Below are 20,631 nucleotides of genomic sequence, written 5' to 3' on the forward strand. Positions count from 1 at the left end.
TCCGTTGCTCCCAATGCAGTCTCCTCTACATTGGGGAGACTGGATGCCTCCTAGCAGTGCGCTTTAGGGAACATCTCCGGGACACCCACACCAATCAACCACACCACCATGTGGCCCAACATTTCAGCCCCCCCACCCATTCTGCCGAGGACATGGAGGTCCTGGGCCTCCTTCACTGCCGCTCCCTCACCACCAGACACCTGGAGAAAGAACATCTCATCTTCCGCCTTGGAACACTTTCAACCCCAGGGCATCAATGTGGACTTCAACATTTTCCTCATTTCCCCTTCCCCCACCTCACCCTAGTTCCAAACTTCCAGCTCAGCACTGTCCCCATGACCTATCCTACCTGCCTATCATCTTTTCCACCGATCCACTGCACCCTCCTCCCTGACCTATCACCTTCATCTCCTCCCCCACTCACCCATTGTACTCTATGCTACTTTCTCCCCACCCCCACCCTCCTCTAGCTTATCTCTTCACGCTTCAGGCTCTCTGCCTTTATTCCTGATGAAGGGCTTTTGCCCGAAACGTTGATTTTTACTGCTCCTCGAATGCTGCCTGAACTGCTGTGCTCTTCCAGCACCACTGATCCAGGCTCAGTGATTAGCACTGCTGCCTGGGTTTAATTCCCGCCTTGGGTGACTGTCTGTGTGGAGTTTGCACGTTTTCCCATGTCTGCATGGGTTTGCTCCGGTTTCCTCCCATAATCCAAAGATGTGCAGATCAGGTGAATTGACCCTGCTAGATTGCCTGTAATGTAATGTTGGGTGCATTAGTCAGGGATAAGTATAGGGTGGGGGAAAGGATCTGAGTGGGTTACTCTAAAGAGGGTTGGTGTGGACGTGTTGGGCCGAAGGGCCTGTTTCCGTACTGTAGGGAATCTAATCTAATCACTCTGTAAATTGTGGAACTGGCTGAGCAGAAATATTTTGAAATCATTATCTTTGTTTCTTGCAAGAAACTCTGACATCAAATCCATCTTTCTGTCTGGTAACTCTTAATTTGAGGTTGAATGAGATTATTCGTAACCATGATGTCAATCGTGTTCCAAAGATGTGTGTTTTCAACCATATATCTGTGCCTATTTTCAATTCGATAGGATAACCCAAATATTTACACCCTCAACTGCTGCAGAAACATTTGTTATCTTTAGACATGATTTTACAATACTCTCCTGACCGACCTCTAGGTTGTACTTTCCACAGACTTGAGGTTATCTCAAACGTGTTTCCCATACCTACCTTTGCACCAAGTTCTATTTACTGACAATCTCCATGCATACTTGCTTTTATTGGCTGCCACTTGAATTACTTGTGGATTTCAAAGTTCGTATCCTCATGCAGAAATATTTACTGATGGAATACTTAATAGAATTATGGAGTGCTGGAGCAGAACTGGGTAAATTGGTACCTTTTGAGTCACTCTTTATTTGAAATGATCAGGAATTATAGTTTCTTTTGAGAGAAATGCAATATATGCAGTGCCCCAGAACAGGAGGGTTAAAGTTTGAAGTGACCTAAGTGCTGGCAGTCAAGAAAACCATGTTTATGATTTAACATAAACTGGATGTATAAAAAGGAAATTGAAGGGAAAGTTAGAACAAGAGAAGTCAAGAAAGACAACGGTATCAATGAGGCAGAAAATTCAGAAAGGGATCATGCTGTAAGGTCGAGTGAAATAGGGGTTGATGGGAAGGGTGAGAGCAATAACAAATTAAAAATACTGTATATGAACGCACGAAGCATTAGAAATAAGATGGATGAGCTTGAGGCTCTTTTGGAAATTGGCAGATACGATATTGTGGGGATAACTGAGACGTGGCTTCAAGTGGACAGGGCCTGGGAAATGAATATTCAAGGCTACACGTGCTATTGTAAGGATAGACTGACGGACAGAGGGGGTGGAGTGGCCTTGTTGGTAAAGGAGGATATTCAGTCCCTTGCGCAGGGGGACCTAGAGTCAGGGGATGTAGAGTCGGTGTGGATAGAGCTGCGAAATACTAAGGGTAAAAAGACCCTCTTGGGAGTCATCTACAGGCCCCCAAACAGTAGCTGGATGTCGGATGTAAGTTGAATCAGGAGCTGAAATTGGCCTGTGGTAAAGATGTTACTACAGATGTTATGGAGAATTTTAACATGCAGCTAGACTGGGAGAATCAGGATGGTATTGGACCTCAAGAAAGAGACTTTGTGGAGTGCCTCAGAGATGGATTCTTAGAACAGCTGGTGCTGGAGCTGACCAGGGAGAAGGCAATTCTGGATCTAGTATTGTGTAATGAACCAGAATTGGTCAGAGACCTCGAAGTGAAGGAGCCATTGGGAAGTAGTGACCATAATACAATAAGCTTCAATCTGCAATTTCAGAGGGAACGGGTACAGTCGGAAGCGACAGTACTTCTGTTGAATAAAGGGAACTATGGAGCTATGAGGGAGGAGCTGGCCAAAGTTCAATGGTATAGTACCTTAGCAGGGATGACCGTGGTGGAACAATGGCGGATATTTCTGTGTATAATGCAGAAGTTGCAGGATCAGTTCATTCCTAAAAGGAAGAAAGATCCTAGGAGGAGGCATGGGCGGCCGTGGCTGACGAGGGAAGTTAAGAAACATATAAAGTTAAAAGAGAAAAAGTATAACATAGCAAAGATAAGTGGGAAAACAGAGGACTGGGAAGCTTTTAAAGAACAACAGAGGATTACTAAGAAGGAAATACGCAGAGGAAAAATGAGGTACGAAGGTCAACTGGCCAAAAATATAAAGGAGGATAGTAAAAGCTTTTTCAAGTATGTTCAAGGCAGAAAAATGGTCAGGACTAAAATTGGGCCCTTGAAGACAGAATCAGGGAAATATATTACGGGGAACAAAGAAATGGCAGGAGAATTAAATGGGTACTTCAGATCGGTGTTCACTGGGAAAGACACAAGCAATCTCCCTGAGGTAACAGTGACTGAAGGACCTGAACTTAAGGGAATCTGTATTTGCCAGGATTTGGTGTTGGGTCTGTTAGGTCTGAAGGTTGATAAGTCTCCGGGATCTGATGGTCTACATCCCAGGTTACTGAAAGAGGTGGCTTGGGAAATCATGGAAGCGTTGGTGATTATTTTCCAGAATTCAATAGATTCGGGATCAGTTCCTGAGGATTGGACAGTGGCTAATGTTATACCACTTTTTAAGAAAGGTGGAAGAGAGAAAGCAGGAAATTTATAGACCAGTTAGTCTGACCTCAGTGGTGGGAAAGATGCTGGAGTCTATTATAAAGGATGAAATTATGGCACATCTGGATAGTAGTAACAGGATAGGTCAGAGTCAGCATGGATTTATGAAGGGGAAATCGTGCTTGACTAATCTTCTGGAATTTTTTGAGGATGTAACTCTGAAGATGGATGAGGGAGATCCAGTAGATGTAGTGTACCTGGACTTTCAGAAAGCTTTTGATACAGTTCCACATAGGAGGTTAGTGAGTAAACTTAGGACGCGTGGTATTGGTGGCAAAGTACTGGATTGGATTGAAAATTGGTTGGCTGATAGAAAACAAAGGGTGGTGATAAACGGCTCCATTTCGGAATGGCAGGCAGTGACCAGTGGGGTACCGCAGAGATCCGTGCTGGGACCGCAGCTTTTTACAATACATGTTAATGATATAGAAGATGGTATCAGCAATAACATTAGCAAAGCTGATGATACAAAGCTGGGTGGCAGGGTGAAATGTGATGAGGATGTTTGGAGATTACAGGGTGACCTGGACAAGTTAGGTGAGTGGGCAGATGCAAGGCAGATGCAGTTTAATGTGGACAAATGTATGGTTATCCACTTTGGTGGCAAGAACAGAAAGGCAGATTACTACCTCAATGGAATTAATTTAGGTAAAGGGGCAGTAAAGAGAGATCTGGGTGTTCTTGTACGCCAGTCAATGAAGAGAAAGTGAGGTCTGCAGATGCTGGAGATCAGAGCTGAAGATCAGAGCTGAAAATATGTTGCTGGAAAAGCGCAGCAGGTCAGGCAGCATCCAAGGAACAGGAAATTCGATGTTTCGGGCATAAGCCCTCCTGAAGAAGGGCTTATGCCCGAAACATCGAATTTCCTGTTCCTTGGATGCTGCCTGACCTGCTGCGCATTTTCAGCACCAGTCAATGAAGGCAAGCATGCAGGTACAGCAGGTAGTGAAGAAGGCTAATAGCATGCTGGCCTTCATAACAAGAGGGATTGAGTATAGAAGCAAAGAGGTGCTTCTGCAGCTGTTCAGGGCCCTGGTGAGACCACACCTGGAGTACTGGGTGCAGTTCTGGTCTCCAAATTTGAGGAAAGACATTCTGGCTATTGAGGAAGTGCAGCGTAGGTTCATAAGGTCAATTCCTGGAATGGAGGGATTACCTTACACTGAAAGACTGAAGCGACTGGGCTTGTATACCTTTGAGTTTAGAAGACTGAGAGGGGATATGATTGAGACATATAAGATTATGAAAGGATTGGACACTCTGGCAGCAGGAAACATGTTTCCGCTGAAGGGTGAGTACTGAACCAAAGGACACAGCTTAAAAATACGGGGTTGGCCATTTAGGACAGAGATGAGGAGAAACTTCTTCACCCAGAGTGGTGGCTGTGTGGAATGCTCTGCCCCAGAGGGCAGTGGAGGCCCCAGACCTATGGAGATAAGGCAGGAAGCGGATACTGATTAGGAATGGTCAGTCATGATCATATTGAATGGCGGTGCAGGCTCGAAGGGCTGAATGGCCTACTCCTGCACCTATTGTCTGTTGTCTAACACACCACCTTGTGCTATAAATAATGGAGTTCGAACATCGAATAGTACAGCACAGGAACAGGTCCCTTGGCCCACAATGTTGTGCCAGACATGACACCGACTTAAACTAATCCCTTTTGCCTGCCCCTAGTCTAAATCCCTCCAATTCTTGTATATGTAAAAGTTCCTTAAACGTCCCTATTGAATCGACTGCCTCCATTACCCCTGGCAGCGTGTTTCAGACTCTTACCCCTCTTTCTGTGTTTTTAAAAAAAAATTGCCCATCACATCTCCATTTAACTTCCCCTTCTCAACTTGTTCCACAAAATTCCTTTGGGTTGTCGGAGTTTCCAGGTAGGGGGAGAGACCCATCTTGATTCTCCATATATGCAGTACAGAAACTTGTGGTAGTGAGACTTTTGTTTCCTTGTTTTTTTTTAAAAAAGATAGGGTCGAGAAAAAGGCAACATCCCCAGCAACTCAAGTCAGAAAAATTCAAATCTAGATTAATATTAAAGTACAATATTAAATATTGTTGCCTATATCTTTCTAATGTAAAACAAAATATTTATTAGAAATGAACAATTATGCTTTTTAACACATGCCCTCCACTGCATTGATAGCAAATAATTCTGATGTGGAGGTGCTGATGTTGAACTGGGATGAACAAAGTTTAAAAATCACAACACTAGATTATTGTCCAACAGGTTTATTTGGAAGTACAAGGTTTCATCAGGTATTTGATGGAGGAGCAGCAGTGCTCTGAAACCTTGTACTTACAGATAAACCTTTTGGACAAATAACTTGGTGTTGTGTAAATGTTAACAAATAATTTGTCTTTGTGGCACAGAAAATGTGATATTATAGTTGTTTGCATTTATCTGAAAGGAATTAAGTTGTGATCTGGCGCAGAGTTTGAAGCCTAAATATCTACAAACAAGATTAGTTTCCAGTGGAAGGGTAGTTGATTGCCGGTCACAGCATTTGCACCAAGTTCTATTTACCGAGATGTTCTCAGAAATAAACTTTACAACCCTGACAGGGGACACCTTTTAGGTATTTTTAATCACTTCACTCAGATGTGTTGTTATTCATCTTCCTAGTCCAGATGAGCATTGACCCCAGGCCTTCTGACCCAGCGGTAATGTCACTCCCTCGACATCACAAGTGCTTTTTTGTGTTTGTTGAAGGTGCCCAGTGAAGTGGAAAATACTTTTTAAAAGTGTGAAAAGGTGGTTCTTAAACTATTGGGTGTTGTGGACTCTTGATTTTTTAGATGGATTCTAACTATTACAGTGCATATATTTGGCACCATCCATTCTGTCCAGTCACTCTAATTTGAATTCACTGATAATTTAGATCCACCCATTTCCAGCACAACAATTTTCATATCTCCGTTGAATTGAAATCTGTCACAATAATGCTAGTTCTCTAATTTTAATTAATTTTGGCAGAGTGAAGCTGCACTATTGAGCTGCCTAATTTTAAAATTCTTGCTAGTGTTGTAGGTTTCACTACAAGTCTATCATTTATTATCCTTTCTTAGATACTGTACTCTAAAGAGCTGCCAATCATCCTCCAAAGCAATTTGGTACAACTGGCTGGCTAAGAGTCGACCAGGGGTTACCTAGGTGAAAATGAGGACCAGTTTGTGAACCATTTGAGTTCTTATGATAGTTGTGTACTTTTGTGATCACTTTTCTTTCCTCCTAAATGGAAATAAAATCATTAAATTACAATACTGAGATTTGTTTTCGAAGTCCAGTTTGTATATTAATATTGTAATTATGTAAGTGTGAACTTTTTTTTGTGAAGGCAGGGTTTTTCTTAAAATTATCATTGAATTACTTTGGCATGGTATGAAGTAGCCTTCAGAATACTTGGCACTTTGGGAAATAGAAAGTTTGGTTGAATTGAGTAAAACAGTCCTGCAGTTTTCAGCAGTGTTGAATCGTATTCATGAATCCTTCCCCAACCCTCGAACATTTCTCCACAGGAAAGCATGAATTTTTGCATCAATTAACATGGTAGCATTTCAGTCCATTGCATCCTTACCAAGACCATTAATTAAATACTGACCTACCCACCCTTTGGATCTATTTGTTTGTTTAAAGTGCACGTGAAGACTTGCAGTTATTGTTGGTGACATTTCTGGTTGCAGACCTTTTGCATTATATTTAAAACACAGAATGTTCCAGTGGGTGTTAAAATGTTAACTTAGCAATGTTGTAAATTTTTTTTCTTAATAAAATGAGGCACTGAATTAGTAAAGGGATTACTCCTAATTCATAGCTTGCAGAGTAGAGTTCTTGCACCAATTGAAGGTTTGTTTTTGATCTGCTGACCTTGCTGATCTCCTTTGGATGAACAGCATGGTGTTGTGGTCAACTTTGTGTTAATGTATAAATGCAAGTTGCCTCAAGTAAAGACATAATTTTCTACAACTGTAATCTATTGATGAAGCTGAACAAGGCAGTTCCTTCAGGAAGTTGCTCAACAATACATTTTGTATTTGATAAGCCACAGCACTATTTCAAGAATGCTGGAAGCAAATACCATTGAAACCATTTTTGTTTCCATCCACTATTATTGATACATGACAATTATGATGCCAGAGTGAATGCCAGTGGATAATCTTGCCTCATTCTTTCCCTTATATAGAAAAATGGGTGCAATGCCTCCTCAAAAGAGAAACTCAGACTTTGAGGTATTCCTATAACCAATCATTCAGCTTTGCCTGTTTCCATAGCTTGATTTTCCAAAGAACAGGTTGATAATCTGTTGTCATATGCTATAGTTTTAGGGGTGTCACTCTTTTTTTCAGACATGGTGGACCAGAAGACACTCCTGATTTTTCTTAATGCCTCTCATTTGGGCAACCCAATGCAGACATGACAGGCCAAAAAACCACATTCAGTAGTGTGATTTTCTGAAGTGATTGAAAAATGAGCAAGGATGTCCAAGGGAAGCAGTTCCTGAAAGAGATTGAAGGGGTGATCTGCTTCAGGCAGCAAGCAGACTGTCATTTCCTCCACCTACCAATATGGCAAATACAGAGACTTGTTGAATGGAAGAGTGGAATTCTGATATTGATTCGAGGGGTGGGAATAGAGATGACAAATCTGTGGTCAAAGAGACTGATGACAACAGCTTATAGAAAAATGTCTTTCACAAAGAAGTTTGGAGTTAAATGTCCAACCGAGATGAAATAAGATTTCAAGCAATAATTTTTGCAGCTTTAAGCTTATTTTGACATAGCTAACTAAAAACTTCACTGGGCCATGAGCTTTATCAATAGTCAATTAAATCAGTGTAGACAGGCTTCCACTCCATTGCTTGATCTCAGTTAAAATTACTGCTTGTCATATATATTCCTCATGAAATACATCTAGGGGCTCATTTTATTGTGACCCTATCCATATTGGATCACCTCACCTGATTTGCATAACCTGTGGATACAATGCACTGGTTTGCAATGCACTTCCTGTTGATCTGTTTGAGAGTTGTTAACTGCATGTAGTAATAACAAAAGCTAGGTAGTTCCTGATTTACGCGAGCTAGTGCCATATGTGTGGTGCATTTAATTTCTGAACCGTTGACAAAGATAGATATGCATGTTAGTGGCTCATAACTGCTGCCTTGTCAGCGTACTCCAAGTGGAGCCATGACTAATGGACATATTTGGAGATGCATTTGCCAAATTATTGAAGAAATTGGTTTTCATGCATTTACTGCTTTTGTTATTTGGATGTGAAAAGTGCTGGTAAGGCTAGTTTTATTGACCTTAATAGCATTACGAGTCAAATATATAAAATATATAGACTGGTAGTCAGACATATACCAGATCAGGGTCACATATTTCTTTCCTGGAAGGAAAGCAAGTTGGGTTATTTTTGGCGATCTTGCAGCTTTAGGGTTCATTTAATTTGGCACCAACATACAATCAACCAGATGCACTATATATTGCAAAGTTAAAGTTAACAATTGAAATCTTGCAAAATTGAAACAAAGACAGGGAATCGAACTTACTGACCTGCTTAAAATGTGTTTTTTTTTATTTTTGGCATAGGTGGTCACCACTTTGAATTACCAATTTCTTTTCTCACATTTAAACTAACTTAGTGATATGCTGAGTTAATTCTGCAAGGATACACTTTAACCACAATCAAAACCCTTTCTAAAAAGTCAAATTAATTATCTGAATTCATCAAAGTTTGAGTCACTTTGGCTTTGGCATTATTATAAGGATCAGGTTTAGTTCTTTTTGTTTCAGAAACATCACTCCACAACAAATCATCATCCTCTCTGTCAATTACATTGGATATTCTTTGTTTTTTGAACCAGCGAATAAATTTGTGTATGCCATAATTGATGTGTGTGGCTTCATCATAACAAGGGAAGCATGCGTATTTCCACTGAATTTATTTATCTTCTCATCAACCATCTACCTAATCAATCTGGCATGAGCGTACTCCTTGAAATAGCTTGTTGAAGCACAGATCTGTAGATTAAAATACAAATGTTAGACCTAATGGTGGAACTGCAATTTTGGTCTGTCTTATTTATGAGCATCTCTTGATCTCATCGGTTAGATGGACAGTGGCATTTCATAACTAATGAACTGCAATCTTTCAGTCGGCTACCAGCGCAACTCTTCCATGCATTTGGCAATCCATAATTTGACTAAATTTTCATTTATCCAGTCGTTGTTATTTGAGTCCTAGCACAAAAACCCTGTGAGGAACCTGCTGTTTGGCATGTGAATTATCATAAGACTTTAATTTTGTTCCATCAACTATGCAGGCTAGTACCATAAAGAATTTTGTCATCTTCTGTTATAAGATATTTCATTAGAACTGTTTTTGAACTGCTTGATTTTATGATTCAGTTAGACTGATTTAAAATTCATGGGTATTTCATCCATGTTGCCAATGGGGTTCAAATAGGTACTTCACTACATTTTTAGATTTTTATTGTCACATGTACTTGAGTACAGGGGTACAGTGGAAAGTGTACAAGTTGCCATTCTCTTACCTTCTTAGAAAACAAAAGACTGGATTGAAAATGCAGAGATAAAAGAAACAGCCAAAAAAAGGAAATAGCAGATCATGAGTTCTTTGCTGCCAGAAATACACAACCATAAAGTCCATCTTACAGTCTGCAAGTACTTAGGTGCCCCGTGGCTCTGCACACTGCCACAGCCAGAATGTCACTGCCTTTGCCATCAGATACTTGGGCCCAACCATGTCCTGGACATGTGCCACTGCTGCTGGAGTTGTTGACTTTCTTTGATTCCATCTTGTCTCCACTAATGTCGCCACTATCATAAGTCTATGCTGGACCAATATCATAAATGCAGCTACTGTTGAAATTACTGAGTCCCGAACTGGTCCCAAACTTGATGCTGTGCTCACCATGTCGAAGCAGCCAGTGCCTCGTTCTGATTTTTCTTCAGACCTCAGGTAAAACACCAAAAAACATAATAATTTTGGAGTTAAGAATTTTGGGTAGTCTCGGAGATATCTTGGATTTCAGTGGCAGTACGAGTCATAGTTGTTCAATGAAGTAACTGAAGTGTTCAGCTGTTGCTGTGGAATTTTTACTGGTTTGATTGAGATCACTTAGGTGTGTATATATTGTATTTCTGGTGTCCATGCAATCATTCTGTAAATTTCGGACTCATTCTGTTACATGCTACTCAAGATCAGGTTGGTGGCTTGTTTGTGTTCATGTAGCACATTTGGTCTTTAGCATCTTGAAAACATTTTCCTCTTTCCCTTGTTCCTGTTCTGCCACGACCTTTGCTGCAGCACGGTTATTTGACAAGTTGGCAAATGTTAAAATTTTAGCTTAAACAGCTTCAAACTTAGTTCTTTTTGTTGGTGGGTCCATTTTTATTTGTCATTCACCATGTGCAACCTACTGCGTGGACAGGTTTTAAACACCTGCACATCTTTTGGTGACACTGTCCATAACGTCCCATGATCTTATGTACCAACTTACCAAATGAGTAAAGCATTCATTTCTAAAGTCAAAAATTTAGTGCAAATACAGTGTGTCTCAGAAAATAGGAGTTGATGTATATGCTGAACATGAGGCCTAAACATGATTTTTGACACAAAAATAGTTATCTTTTATGTTGGGATCTGTGGTACAGTTTTCCACTTGGTTACAGTGGGATTTGAACTCTGAACCTCTGTGTGATCCTCAACAAAGGAATCTTTCAAATGTGAACCTAGGTAATCTATTAGACAAGCTATTTAATAAAACATTAGAATAAAGTCTTATACTGGCTTCAGACAGTATTCACAAATGATGGTTCTAGCAGAACTTCTGATAAATGAGCAATGGCATAAATCGTCACTTCTCTTTGTGTGCTCTCCTCCTCAAGTCCAGAGGCGCAGTGTTTGTTTTTTATTAAACTTGGTCAAAGTATGTATTGAAATAATTCACTACTTTAGTAACTTTGAAGTCAGTGGCTATTGCTAAGAATGTTTTCTTGGTTGTTCCTGTTCTATCATAGCTTCAAATGGCTGCCCAAATATTAATCCAAATCTATGTTGCACTGACAAAGTGTCAACTTTTAACCCGTGTTCACTTGCATATTACTACAGACCTTTTGAAAGCGATGTCCCCAGAGTATTTTTCGCTTAGACTAGGCAAAGTCACCCCAAAAAGGTATGATTTATGTGAAGCAGAAGAAGCAAGTTTTTTTATATTTATAAAGCATGAAACAGTTATTTTAGATATTGCTGCTTCTAACTTAGGGAAGTGTAGTCATCAATTTGTGCACAAATAAAGCTACGAATGATACCCTGATCCAAAACTGATAATCTGGTTAAATAGATTTCTCATTGACATTTTTGTTCCAATATTCAAAGAATGACTATGCATTTAATTTTGATAAAGAAAACACATATGTTAATGCCAGCATAAAAGGATTTAGAATTGTATTTTTATGAAAAACTTTTTTTTAACGTAAAAATTAGGTTTAAACACTTGTGTTTACGAATGTACTGACTTTGTTTGCTTGAAAACTCATCTGGAAACTACAATTCATTTTATCCTACAGAAAAGCAGTTTCTTATTCAACCGCGGCTCCCCCCCCCCCCCCCCCCCCCCACACCCACACACACACACACACACCTCCTGCACAGATAATCTCTCCAACACTGTCCTGTACAGGCAAAGGTGGAACCTGTCAAAACTTTGCAGTAAACATTCGTGTGCGTGCGCGGTATTTGGAGACTCAATGCCACCCTCACCCCCTCCCCCAAAATAAAAGTGGCGGCAGCAGCAGTCTTGTTGGTGTCCAGTGTGGCTGCTCTGGAGAGGGGGCGGACAGGGTGTGGTTTTGGGCAGAGGTTGGGGGCGGTTGGACGGGGTTGGGGACGGGCTCACCTGCAGTGTGCTGCTGTCTTGTCTCCTGAACAGGGAGTGGATTTAACAGAAAACTCCAAGCCCCAGAGGAAAGGCATTGAATCAATTAACTGGATAATAGTTATCCAAACGAAACAGTGCCTACCCATCTCATTCAGATAACAGAGGTTCCTCTGTACTTTGGTATAGCTAAGGTCTTCTTTGGATTTGGTCCCAGGACACCTTTGGGGAAGAATAGTGGTGAGAGATGGTTCCGAATCAAGTTTGTGTCAACAAGCACTTGCAGAAAATAGTGTTTTCGTATATCTGCATCCCCTATTCTTCAAGGTCACAAAGTTGGAAGGTGCTATTTTAGCTACCTTGGTGAACTGTCATGTTGTATCTTTTCGATAGTCAAGGTGCAGCAATAGTTATAAGTAGGTGTTGAAATTGATGAATTGGGAGCCAATCAAGCAGGGTTTTGTTTCAGAACGGTAACCACCTGTATTCATGTAGGAGCTATGTTATTAGAATGGCCTTGGACAATTTTATAAGGGGAGAAAGGAAGAGTTGAAGCAAAGATTCCAAAAATGGAGTTAGATTTTTGGAAGGCTTTTGAAGTAAGCAAGTGGTGGGTGAGGAGAGTTTCATTTGTGCCCATTTTGGGAATTTGGGGCATAAGGGATCAGTTCCACTCAGCATTTCTGTGATATGTGCACAACTTCAGAATGTCTAGTGCTACCTAAACATGTGTATTTATGCATAAAAGTAGGCAATGTTGCAAAAACACTGCAGGTAAAGCTTTTTTTTTGAAGATAAATATTTTGGGTCTGCATAGCTGAAAGATCAAATGCTTGAGAAAGCTGATCCATTTTCTGCAGATGCAGTTTGGCCTCCCTGTTATCATTCTAGTTTGAGTTGGTTTCAGATTTCCAACAAATGCAGTTGTTATTTTGCATTTGTAGATGCCTGTATTAGAGAGTACATGTATCACTCTTCAGGAAGAGTAACGGAGGGAGTGCAGGTTAGATTTATTAGAATGACACTTGGACACCTGGGGGTTGATTTTATGAGGAACAGTTGCACAAATTAGGTAATATTCCCTACTGTTTTGAACTTCAAAAGCTAACTTGATTAAAGTTTTTCAAGTAGAGGCTGGTACAAATACAGCATTTAAAAGGCATCTGGATGGGTATATGAATAGGAAGGGTGTAGAGAGGCGTGGGCCAAATGGTCAGGTTGGGATGTTGGTTGACATGGATGAGTTGGATTGAAGGGTCTGTTTCTGTGCTGTATGAGTCCGTCAATACGGGAAATAGGGTAGATGGAGATGGTGAATCTGTTCCAATTTGAGAGTCTGTTACTTAGGGACCATAATCTTAAAATTGGAGTTAAATGTTTTGAGGAAACACCTCTTTGTGCAAATGTTGGTAAGAGTTTTGAATTTGTTTCTGCAAACAGCAGCTGATGCTCAATCATTTGGTGAGTTTAAAATTTGAGATTAATTTTTATTAGCCAAATATTTTAGGAATATGAAGCACAGATGGGTGTATGGAATTAGGTATGGAATCAACAGTGGTGTAATTGAATAGCAAAACAAGCATGAGGGGCCAAATGACCCAATCCTCTTCCATTATGCTGCAGAACTATATGATTATCCAACATTCTTATGACTATACCGATATCTATCGCACCAGTCATTGTGTAGAGATAGCCAGCAATGCATAAAGTACCACGTTTGTATGTAATTTTCACCACTCTTAAAATATGATTTGAACTTTTGAGATGCTAATAAGATTTAAATGTTTTGTTTCAGGAGTTCTATGAACATACAACAATCCTCTGGCAGGATGAAGGTGTGAAAGCATGCTACGAGAGGTCGAATGAGTATCAGCTCATTGACTGCGCACACTAGTAAGTTATCTTCTCTTCGTAAATTGGTGGTGAGGAATGGGCAGTGTAGAATTTGCTCTAGTGCAGAGTGTTATGTAATTTTAATATAAACTCTATTTATGAAAGTTATCTAGTAATCCAATCCCTGCATTGTTTCCTAACATTGCTTCTAAAACCAACACTGAAAAGTGCTTTAGGTGTTGATTTTTTGGTAAACGAAAAACTCTTATTGTATTTGAAGAGGCTATGCCACTGTTGCTTGAAGGTCCAAGCACACTTTAAAAGGATTTTTCTACCTTTTGTCATGCTATGTGACAAGACCTTGGTCAAAGGTAAACTTCAGCTTGTAAGGATGGAAGAGGCAACTGAAAAAGGAACAGGAAAGACCATGGAGGGAAACCAGTTTTAAAATTTAAGCATACACCATTTGGTACCTGCATGGTTTGATCAAGCACATTGGTGATGTGATGGGTAACTTTGTGGGAGTTAAGATGTGGGATGCAGATTTTGAGAAGTTTACATATGGTGTAGACAACTGGCCAGCCAGGAGAGTACTGGAATAGTTCAGACTTGAGGTAACAAAGGCATTGATGAAAGTTTTGATAGCTGTGAGCAGGGGTTGGGTCGAGTGCTTGTTTTAATGGCTAGTTTTCAATTCTGAATCTATTTTATATTGATGGATCGATTTGATGTGAGGAACAGCAATGAAGCCTTTAACAACTTTAGCAATTCATTCCTGACTACACAATATTAAAAGAGATGTGTTTAGGCTTAGTGAATGTAGAAAGAAATATAAAAGGATGTTAAAATACTTTGGATACAAAAGGACACTGAAGAAATGAAGCGCAGGACTTAAGTACAGCACTTTTTCAAAGACCAAGTGGTTTGAAGAGATGTTTAAAAAGACAAAATTAGGTTGCAGGAAAACAGACTTGCTAAGTGATTATTCATTAGTGATCACAGTTACAGTGGATTAATTTGGGTACTAGAAAAATCCTGCTGGACTGACTAAATGCAAATTTGGTACAAAGATTTGAGACATGTAAATCTGGCCAGATGTATGCAGGCCTATTGACTTTCTATTAACTTAGTGTTAAACATGGTACGTGATCAGGGACCATGCAATTACCACTGCCCTTGATGGCTGCCAACACTTTGATGTTCTCAAATCTTATACCTGTTCTGCTTAAAATAATGGTGTATTTACTTTTTGTTTCTCTTCCTGTTTTACTGTCAAGTTGTAGCTTTTAAATTTCCAACAAATTATAGACAGCTCTTGATGATCACCTGCAAAATTTCCTCTTATATGCTGTTTGTTGTCCTTCTGGGTCTCAAACCACAATTACGTCGCTTTTATTTAACTTCCATTGTCTAGGTTACAGTCTAATTTTTGTAATGTAGTAATATTAACCAAATGCAGCATTTTAGTAATCTCATTCTGCCAATAGTAGATAAAATTATGGAAATCATTCTGGTTAGCAGCAGTATTTCAGAAGCAAAAATGAACAAGTTACTCACTAAGTCCTCTGAAGCGCACACAGATTCTGCCTTAAAAGGCAGATGCAGGAAAGACAGCATGGAGAAAAGCAATGATAACTTGGCATCCTCTCTAGAAAAATGAATTGAGGTCACAAACTAGTGTCTCAAGCACCCATCTGTCTGCTTACAACAAACCTGGAGTTGTATCTAAGCTTATGCTTGCAGTCCCAGAACTGGAAATTGTTACAAATGTAGCATAGATGAAAATGCCAATATTGCTGTTATTTTCTTATGGCTGCTGTCATCTAAAGCAAGGCTGCTCTCTCTGCTAATTATGAGCATTACTAAGCATGCCATAAGGCATTAAGCATACCACATACACCACAAGATGAATTTTATTTGGTAACTGGTTCACATATTTGGCAATTGTTTTCTAAGTTATCATGTAATATGAAAAGATACCCCACACAGCACTGACCCTAAAATCTTCAACTGATTTTTGGTTGATGATATAACTAATTTCCGATAACATACCTTTAAAGAAAATTTTGCTCCACATGTTGGCCTTTGTAATCAAGCTAGACTCTTAATGAAGAGGTGCTCTGTGTCTTGATCTTGAAAATTGTTGTCGAGAGTATGGTGCTAGAAAAGCACAGCAGGTCAGGCTGCATCAGAGGAGCAAGCGAATCAACGTTTTGGGCATAAGCCCCTCATCAGAAATGGGCATGGGGGATGGGGTTGGGGGTGGGAAAGGTAACTGAGGATGTGATAGGTAGATGAAGGTGAGGGAGAAGATGATAGGTCAGAGAGGAGGGTGGAGCGAATAGATGGGAAAGGTGATGGACTGGTCAGGAGAGCGGTGCAGAGTTTGAGGCTTGGGACCAGTATAATGTGGGAGGAGCAGAAATGAGGAAACTGGTGAAATCCACGCTGATTCAGTGTGCAGGACCCCAAGGAGAAATATAAAGCATTCTTCCTCCAGGCGTCGAGTGGTTAGGGTTTGGCGATGGAGGAGGCCCAGGACCTGCCTGTCCTTGGCGTAGTGGGAGGGGAGTGAAGTGTTCAGCCACAGGGCGGTGGGGTTGTTTGGTGCACGTGTCCCAGACATGTTCTCTGAAAGGTCGACAAGTAGGCCTCCTGTCTCCCCAATGTAGAGGAGACCTCATCAGGTAGTACAGATATAGTAGATGACATTGGTGGAGGTACCAGTAAATTTCGGTCAGATGTGGAAGGTCCTTTGGGATCTTGGGTGGAGCTGTTCAAGACCTTGCCTGTTTTTTTTTTGTAGCCCATACTGTAGAATGGCCTACCACTTTAGGGTCATATCCAGTCCAAGTGACAAGTCCCAGTGGCTTCAGGTTTCCCTTGCAACAAAGGATGCCTGATTAATTACTCCGACAGGGATCTACATTTGGGCTGAGAGGGATGGTTTGTAGTAGTGAGAGTTTCTCCCAGCAATTCTGCTTCAAATAAGGAATAATCATTCGCAAAAGTGTACAACTTAGGCTGTTCAACAGCATTTTTCTGCTATTTTTAATTACAATTTTTGAAGTTTTGCTTGATAATTGGATGAGGGTGGTAATGTCTGCTGAGATAGAAAAAACACTGGCATAAAATGTCATCTGAAGGAATTGCCCAGCAGTTAATAATTCGTGCAGAAAAACTGTCTTCGCTTCAATTTTAAGCACTCTTGAAGATCCTAGGTCTTTGCATGCCCCTGATATTGTATATCTCAACATGCAACATCATGCCTGTAGCTTTCATACTTAGGAAACTCAATTTTGCATATAGTTTAACTGCATTATGAATATTACATGCTGCATATCTCAGCAAGTAACCAATGACCGATACCTTTTTTTACTATTGAGAAGTTTTGAAAAAAATTATTCTGTATTTAGTACTATTGTTAAGATTTTCTTTTACCCCTTTTAGTCAAAAACCAGTGATTTTCTTGTAAATTTTCATGTCCACATAATTTAATGAAAATAAACAGTGTAAATTCACCAACTTTTGGATGGCTTTTCAGCCAAATCATTGAATGCTGAATGAAAACTGAACCGTTGAAACTTTATACTGGAATTTTGTCCCATTTGCTGAAATGTCAACTTTCCAAAATAATCGTGATAGCCTCATTCCAGTGTAGATTAGAAAATGAGTTTTCTGTTTGCTTTTCCCTTGATCTCTCCTTAGGTACTTGGCCTCTCATGCACTTGCAAGGTCAAGCTTTCAGGCTTGGTTACAAGCTTACTCAAGTTAGAGTCATACAGCACAGAAATAGGCCCTTTGGTCCAACCAATCCATGCTGAACATAATCCCAAGCTAAACTAGTCTCACCTGCCTGCTCCTGTCCCATATCCCTCCAAACCTTTCCTTTTCATACTTCATGGGGACGGCACAGTGGTTAGCACTGCTGCCTCAGCGCCAGAGACCCGGTTTCAATTCCCGCCTCTGTCTGTGTGGAGTTTTCATGTTCTCCCCGTGTCTGCGTGGGTTTCCTCCAGGTACTCTGGTTTCCTCCCACAGTCCAAACATGTGCAGGTTAGGGTGAATTGGCCATGCTAAATTGCTTGTGGTGTTAGGTGAGGGGGTAAATGTAGGGGAAAGGGTCTGGATTGTTTGCTCTTTGGAGGGTTGGTGTGAACTTGTTGGGCCAAAGGGCCTGTTTCCACACTGTAAGTAATCTAATCTATTCACGTATTTACTCAAATGTATCTTTTAATTGTTGTAACTGTACCCACATCCTCTACTTTCTCTGGAAGCCGAGATGGGAATTTGTGTTGCAGACGTTTCTTCCCCTGTCTAGGTGTCATCCTCTGCTTGGGAGCCTCCTGTGAAGCGCTTCTGTGATCTTTCCTCCGACATTTGCAGTGGTTTGAATCTGTCGCTTCTGGTTGTCAGTTCTAGCTGTCCGTTGCAGTGGCCAGTATATTGGGTCCAGATCGATGTGCTTATTAGCATATTAATAACCACTGCAAATGTCAGAGGAAAGATCACAGAAGCGCTTCACAGGAGGCTCCCAAGCACTGAGGATGTCACCTAGACAGGGGACGAAACGTCTGCAGCACAAATTCCCAGCTCGGTGAACAGAACCACAACAACAAGCACCTGAGCTACAAATCTTCTCTCAAATTTTCTCTGGAAGTTCATGCCACGCATGAACCACTCAGTTTATTTTTTTTTAAAAAAGCTCCTCGGTCTTTTTAAAATCTTTCTTCTCCCACCTTAAAAATATGTCCCCTAATCTTGAAATCCCCCACCCTAGAGAAATGATACCTGCCATTCTTCTTATCTTTGCTTACTGTTTCCCATACCCCCACCCCCATCATAACTTTGCCCTATTCGTGTCTTAGTGTGCTTTGCCGTCAGTAGAAAAGACCCATTTCTCCTTTTCGCACCTTAATTTACACCTGTTTCACATCTGTCTTTCTCTTTTCACTGCAATTAACAACCTCTTTGTATTTTACACTGTACCTTCACACAATGTCCCCCTTGCTTCTTTGCCTCTGCAAAAGGTTTAAAAACTGTCATTTACAGTTCTGCAGAAGTAATATTGGGCTGGGACCTGCCTCTCCAGCATTTGGCTTTCTCTCTTTGTGACTGACTGTGAAACTACTCTATCTCTATCTCTATCATAATTTAGATATGAAAGCATTCCAATATCTTACCAATATGTTGAGGTGAATCTGCAACCCTTAAAATATGCGCTCTGATACCTTTTTCTTCACATTGATATAATCTGTTTATCTTATGCCAGTGATTTAGTATTTGTGTATGAATGCTGCACAGTTAACTCTGTTTATTTTGTATCGAATAAACTTTCCCCCCCAACCCAGGTCTTTTTTTAAAGCTGCAGGAATTGTTGCAAACATTTTCAACTGTTTAAAATGCTAAATACTTTAAAGTCTGTTAACAACGGAGTATTCATGCATGACTTGTGTTGTTAGAGAGCTGATAATGCTTTTGGTTCACAAGTTGTTTTGAGCAGGTGATCAAAGAGCACGATCATGTGATTGGCTGGTAAAGATGCTGCCAGATTTGCTCAGTATTTCCAGTATTTTCTATTTTTGTTTTCAGCATCTGCAGTATTTTGCTTTCACATGAGCTGCTGCTGTCACTTAAGTAAAAGCTTAAACAATGCCGAACTAAAAATAGAAAACTCTGGAAACACTTGACTGATCTGGCACAATTTGTGGTAAAAGAAGCTGACTTTCTTCAGAACTGGGAGTGCTTAGAGTCTCCAGGCATTCAGCAATATCGGTGGCAGAGAGGTAATGTGGAAAAAAATTAAAGATCAACAGTAGAAGTAGGCCACTGTGCCCAATTGAACATATTCTGCCATTCACAGAGATCATGATTGATTTGCTTATGACCTTAACTCCTGTTTCCTAGCTGTCCATCATTACCTTCAATTCAGCTTTGAATATATTCAACAACCCAATCTCCACAGCTCTCGGGAGAAGACAATTTCAAAGACCCTCTGAGAAAATAAATTTCCCTCCATCTCATTCATAAATAGGATATGCTTAATTTTGAACAGCCCTCAAATTCTAGATTCAAGTTCTAGAAAACATTCAGCACCTACCCTGTAGAGTCCCCTGAAAATCTTAGTCTGAGATCATGCCCGCTGGTCCTAGACACACACACAGGGGAATCCACCTCTCTGCATCAGCCCTATCAAGCCAGTTAAGAATGTTGTGTTTCAAGATGCGCCTCATTCTTTTCGGCTCCACTGAGAGCAAGCCCAACCATCTCGATCTCTCCTCACACTAAAAGCTCTCTTCTCCCCAACCCCTACATCCAGGATCAACTAAGTTAACCAGCTTTGGACTGTCTGCAATGCCAGTTTATCTGCGATAAAGGGACCAAAAGTTCAGTGTTCTAGGTGTTGTGTGATTTGTACTTGATTTCAGATATTTCCTTAAAACCCTCCATTTTGATTAAGTCATTTTCCAGTCTTCCTAGTTTTTTTCTCCTTGTGTCTTTATTAAACCTCCCAAAATTATTAAATGTTTAAGATGCTTTATAAAGTTCAAATTGCTCTTATTCCTTATAACATGCAGATTTGATTTTCCTGAGCCATCTCCTTGCACCCCTCTTTATAATCTCTCATACAGAAATCTATTGTGTATATGCTGTTCTGTTGTATGTCCAGTTGTTTTT

At 40.4% G+C, this 20,631-nt stretch overlaps 1 protein-coding gene across 2 annotated transcripts in view; it reads left to right on the forward strand.

Moving 5' to 3' along the window:
- The window catches only part of gnas (GNAS complex locus), a 311,904-nt gene that overhangs the window by 203,305 nt on the left and 87,968 nt on the right, over positions 1-20,631 (forward strand). For both annotated transcript variants that reach the window (XM_060836269.1, XM_060836270.1), the window contains exon 5: positions 13,916-14,013. In XM_060836269.1, coding sequence (XP_060692252.1) covers positions 13,916-14,013 — 98 coding nt within the window. The remainder of the gene's footprint in view (positions 1-13,915; positions 14,014-20,631) is intronic.

The sequence above is a fragment of the Hemiscyllium ocellatum genome, chromosome 15 (genome assembly GCF_020745735.1).
Source record: "Hemiscyllium ocellatum isolate sHemOce1 chromosome 15, sHemOce1.pat.X.cur, whole genome shotgun sequence".
NCBI lineage: Eukaryota > Metazoa > Chordata > Chondrichthyes > Orectolobiformes > Hemiscylliidae > Hemiscyllium > Hemiscyllium ocellatum.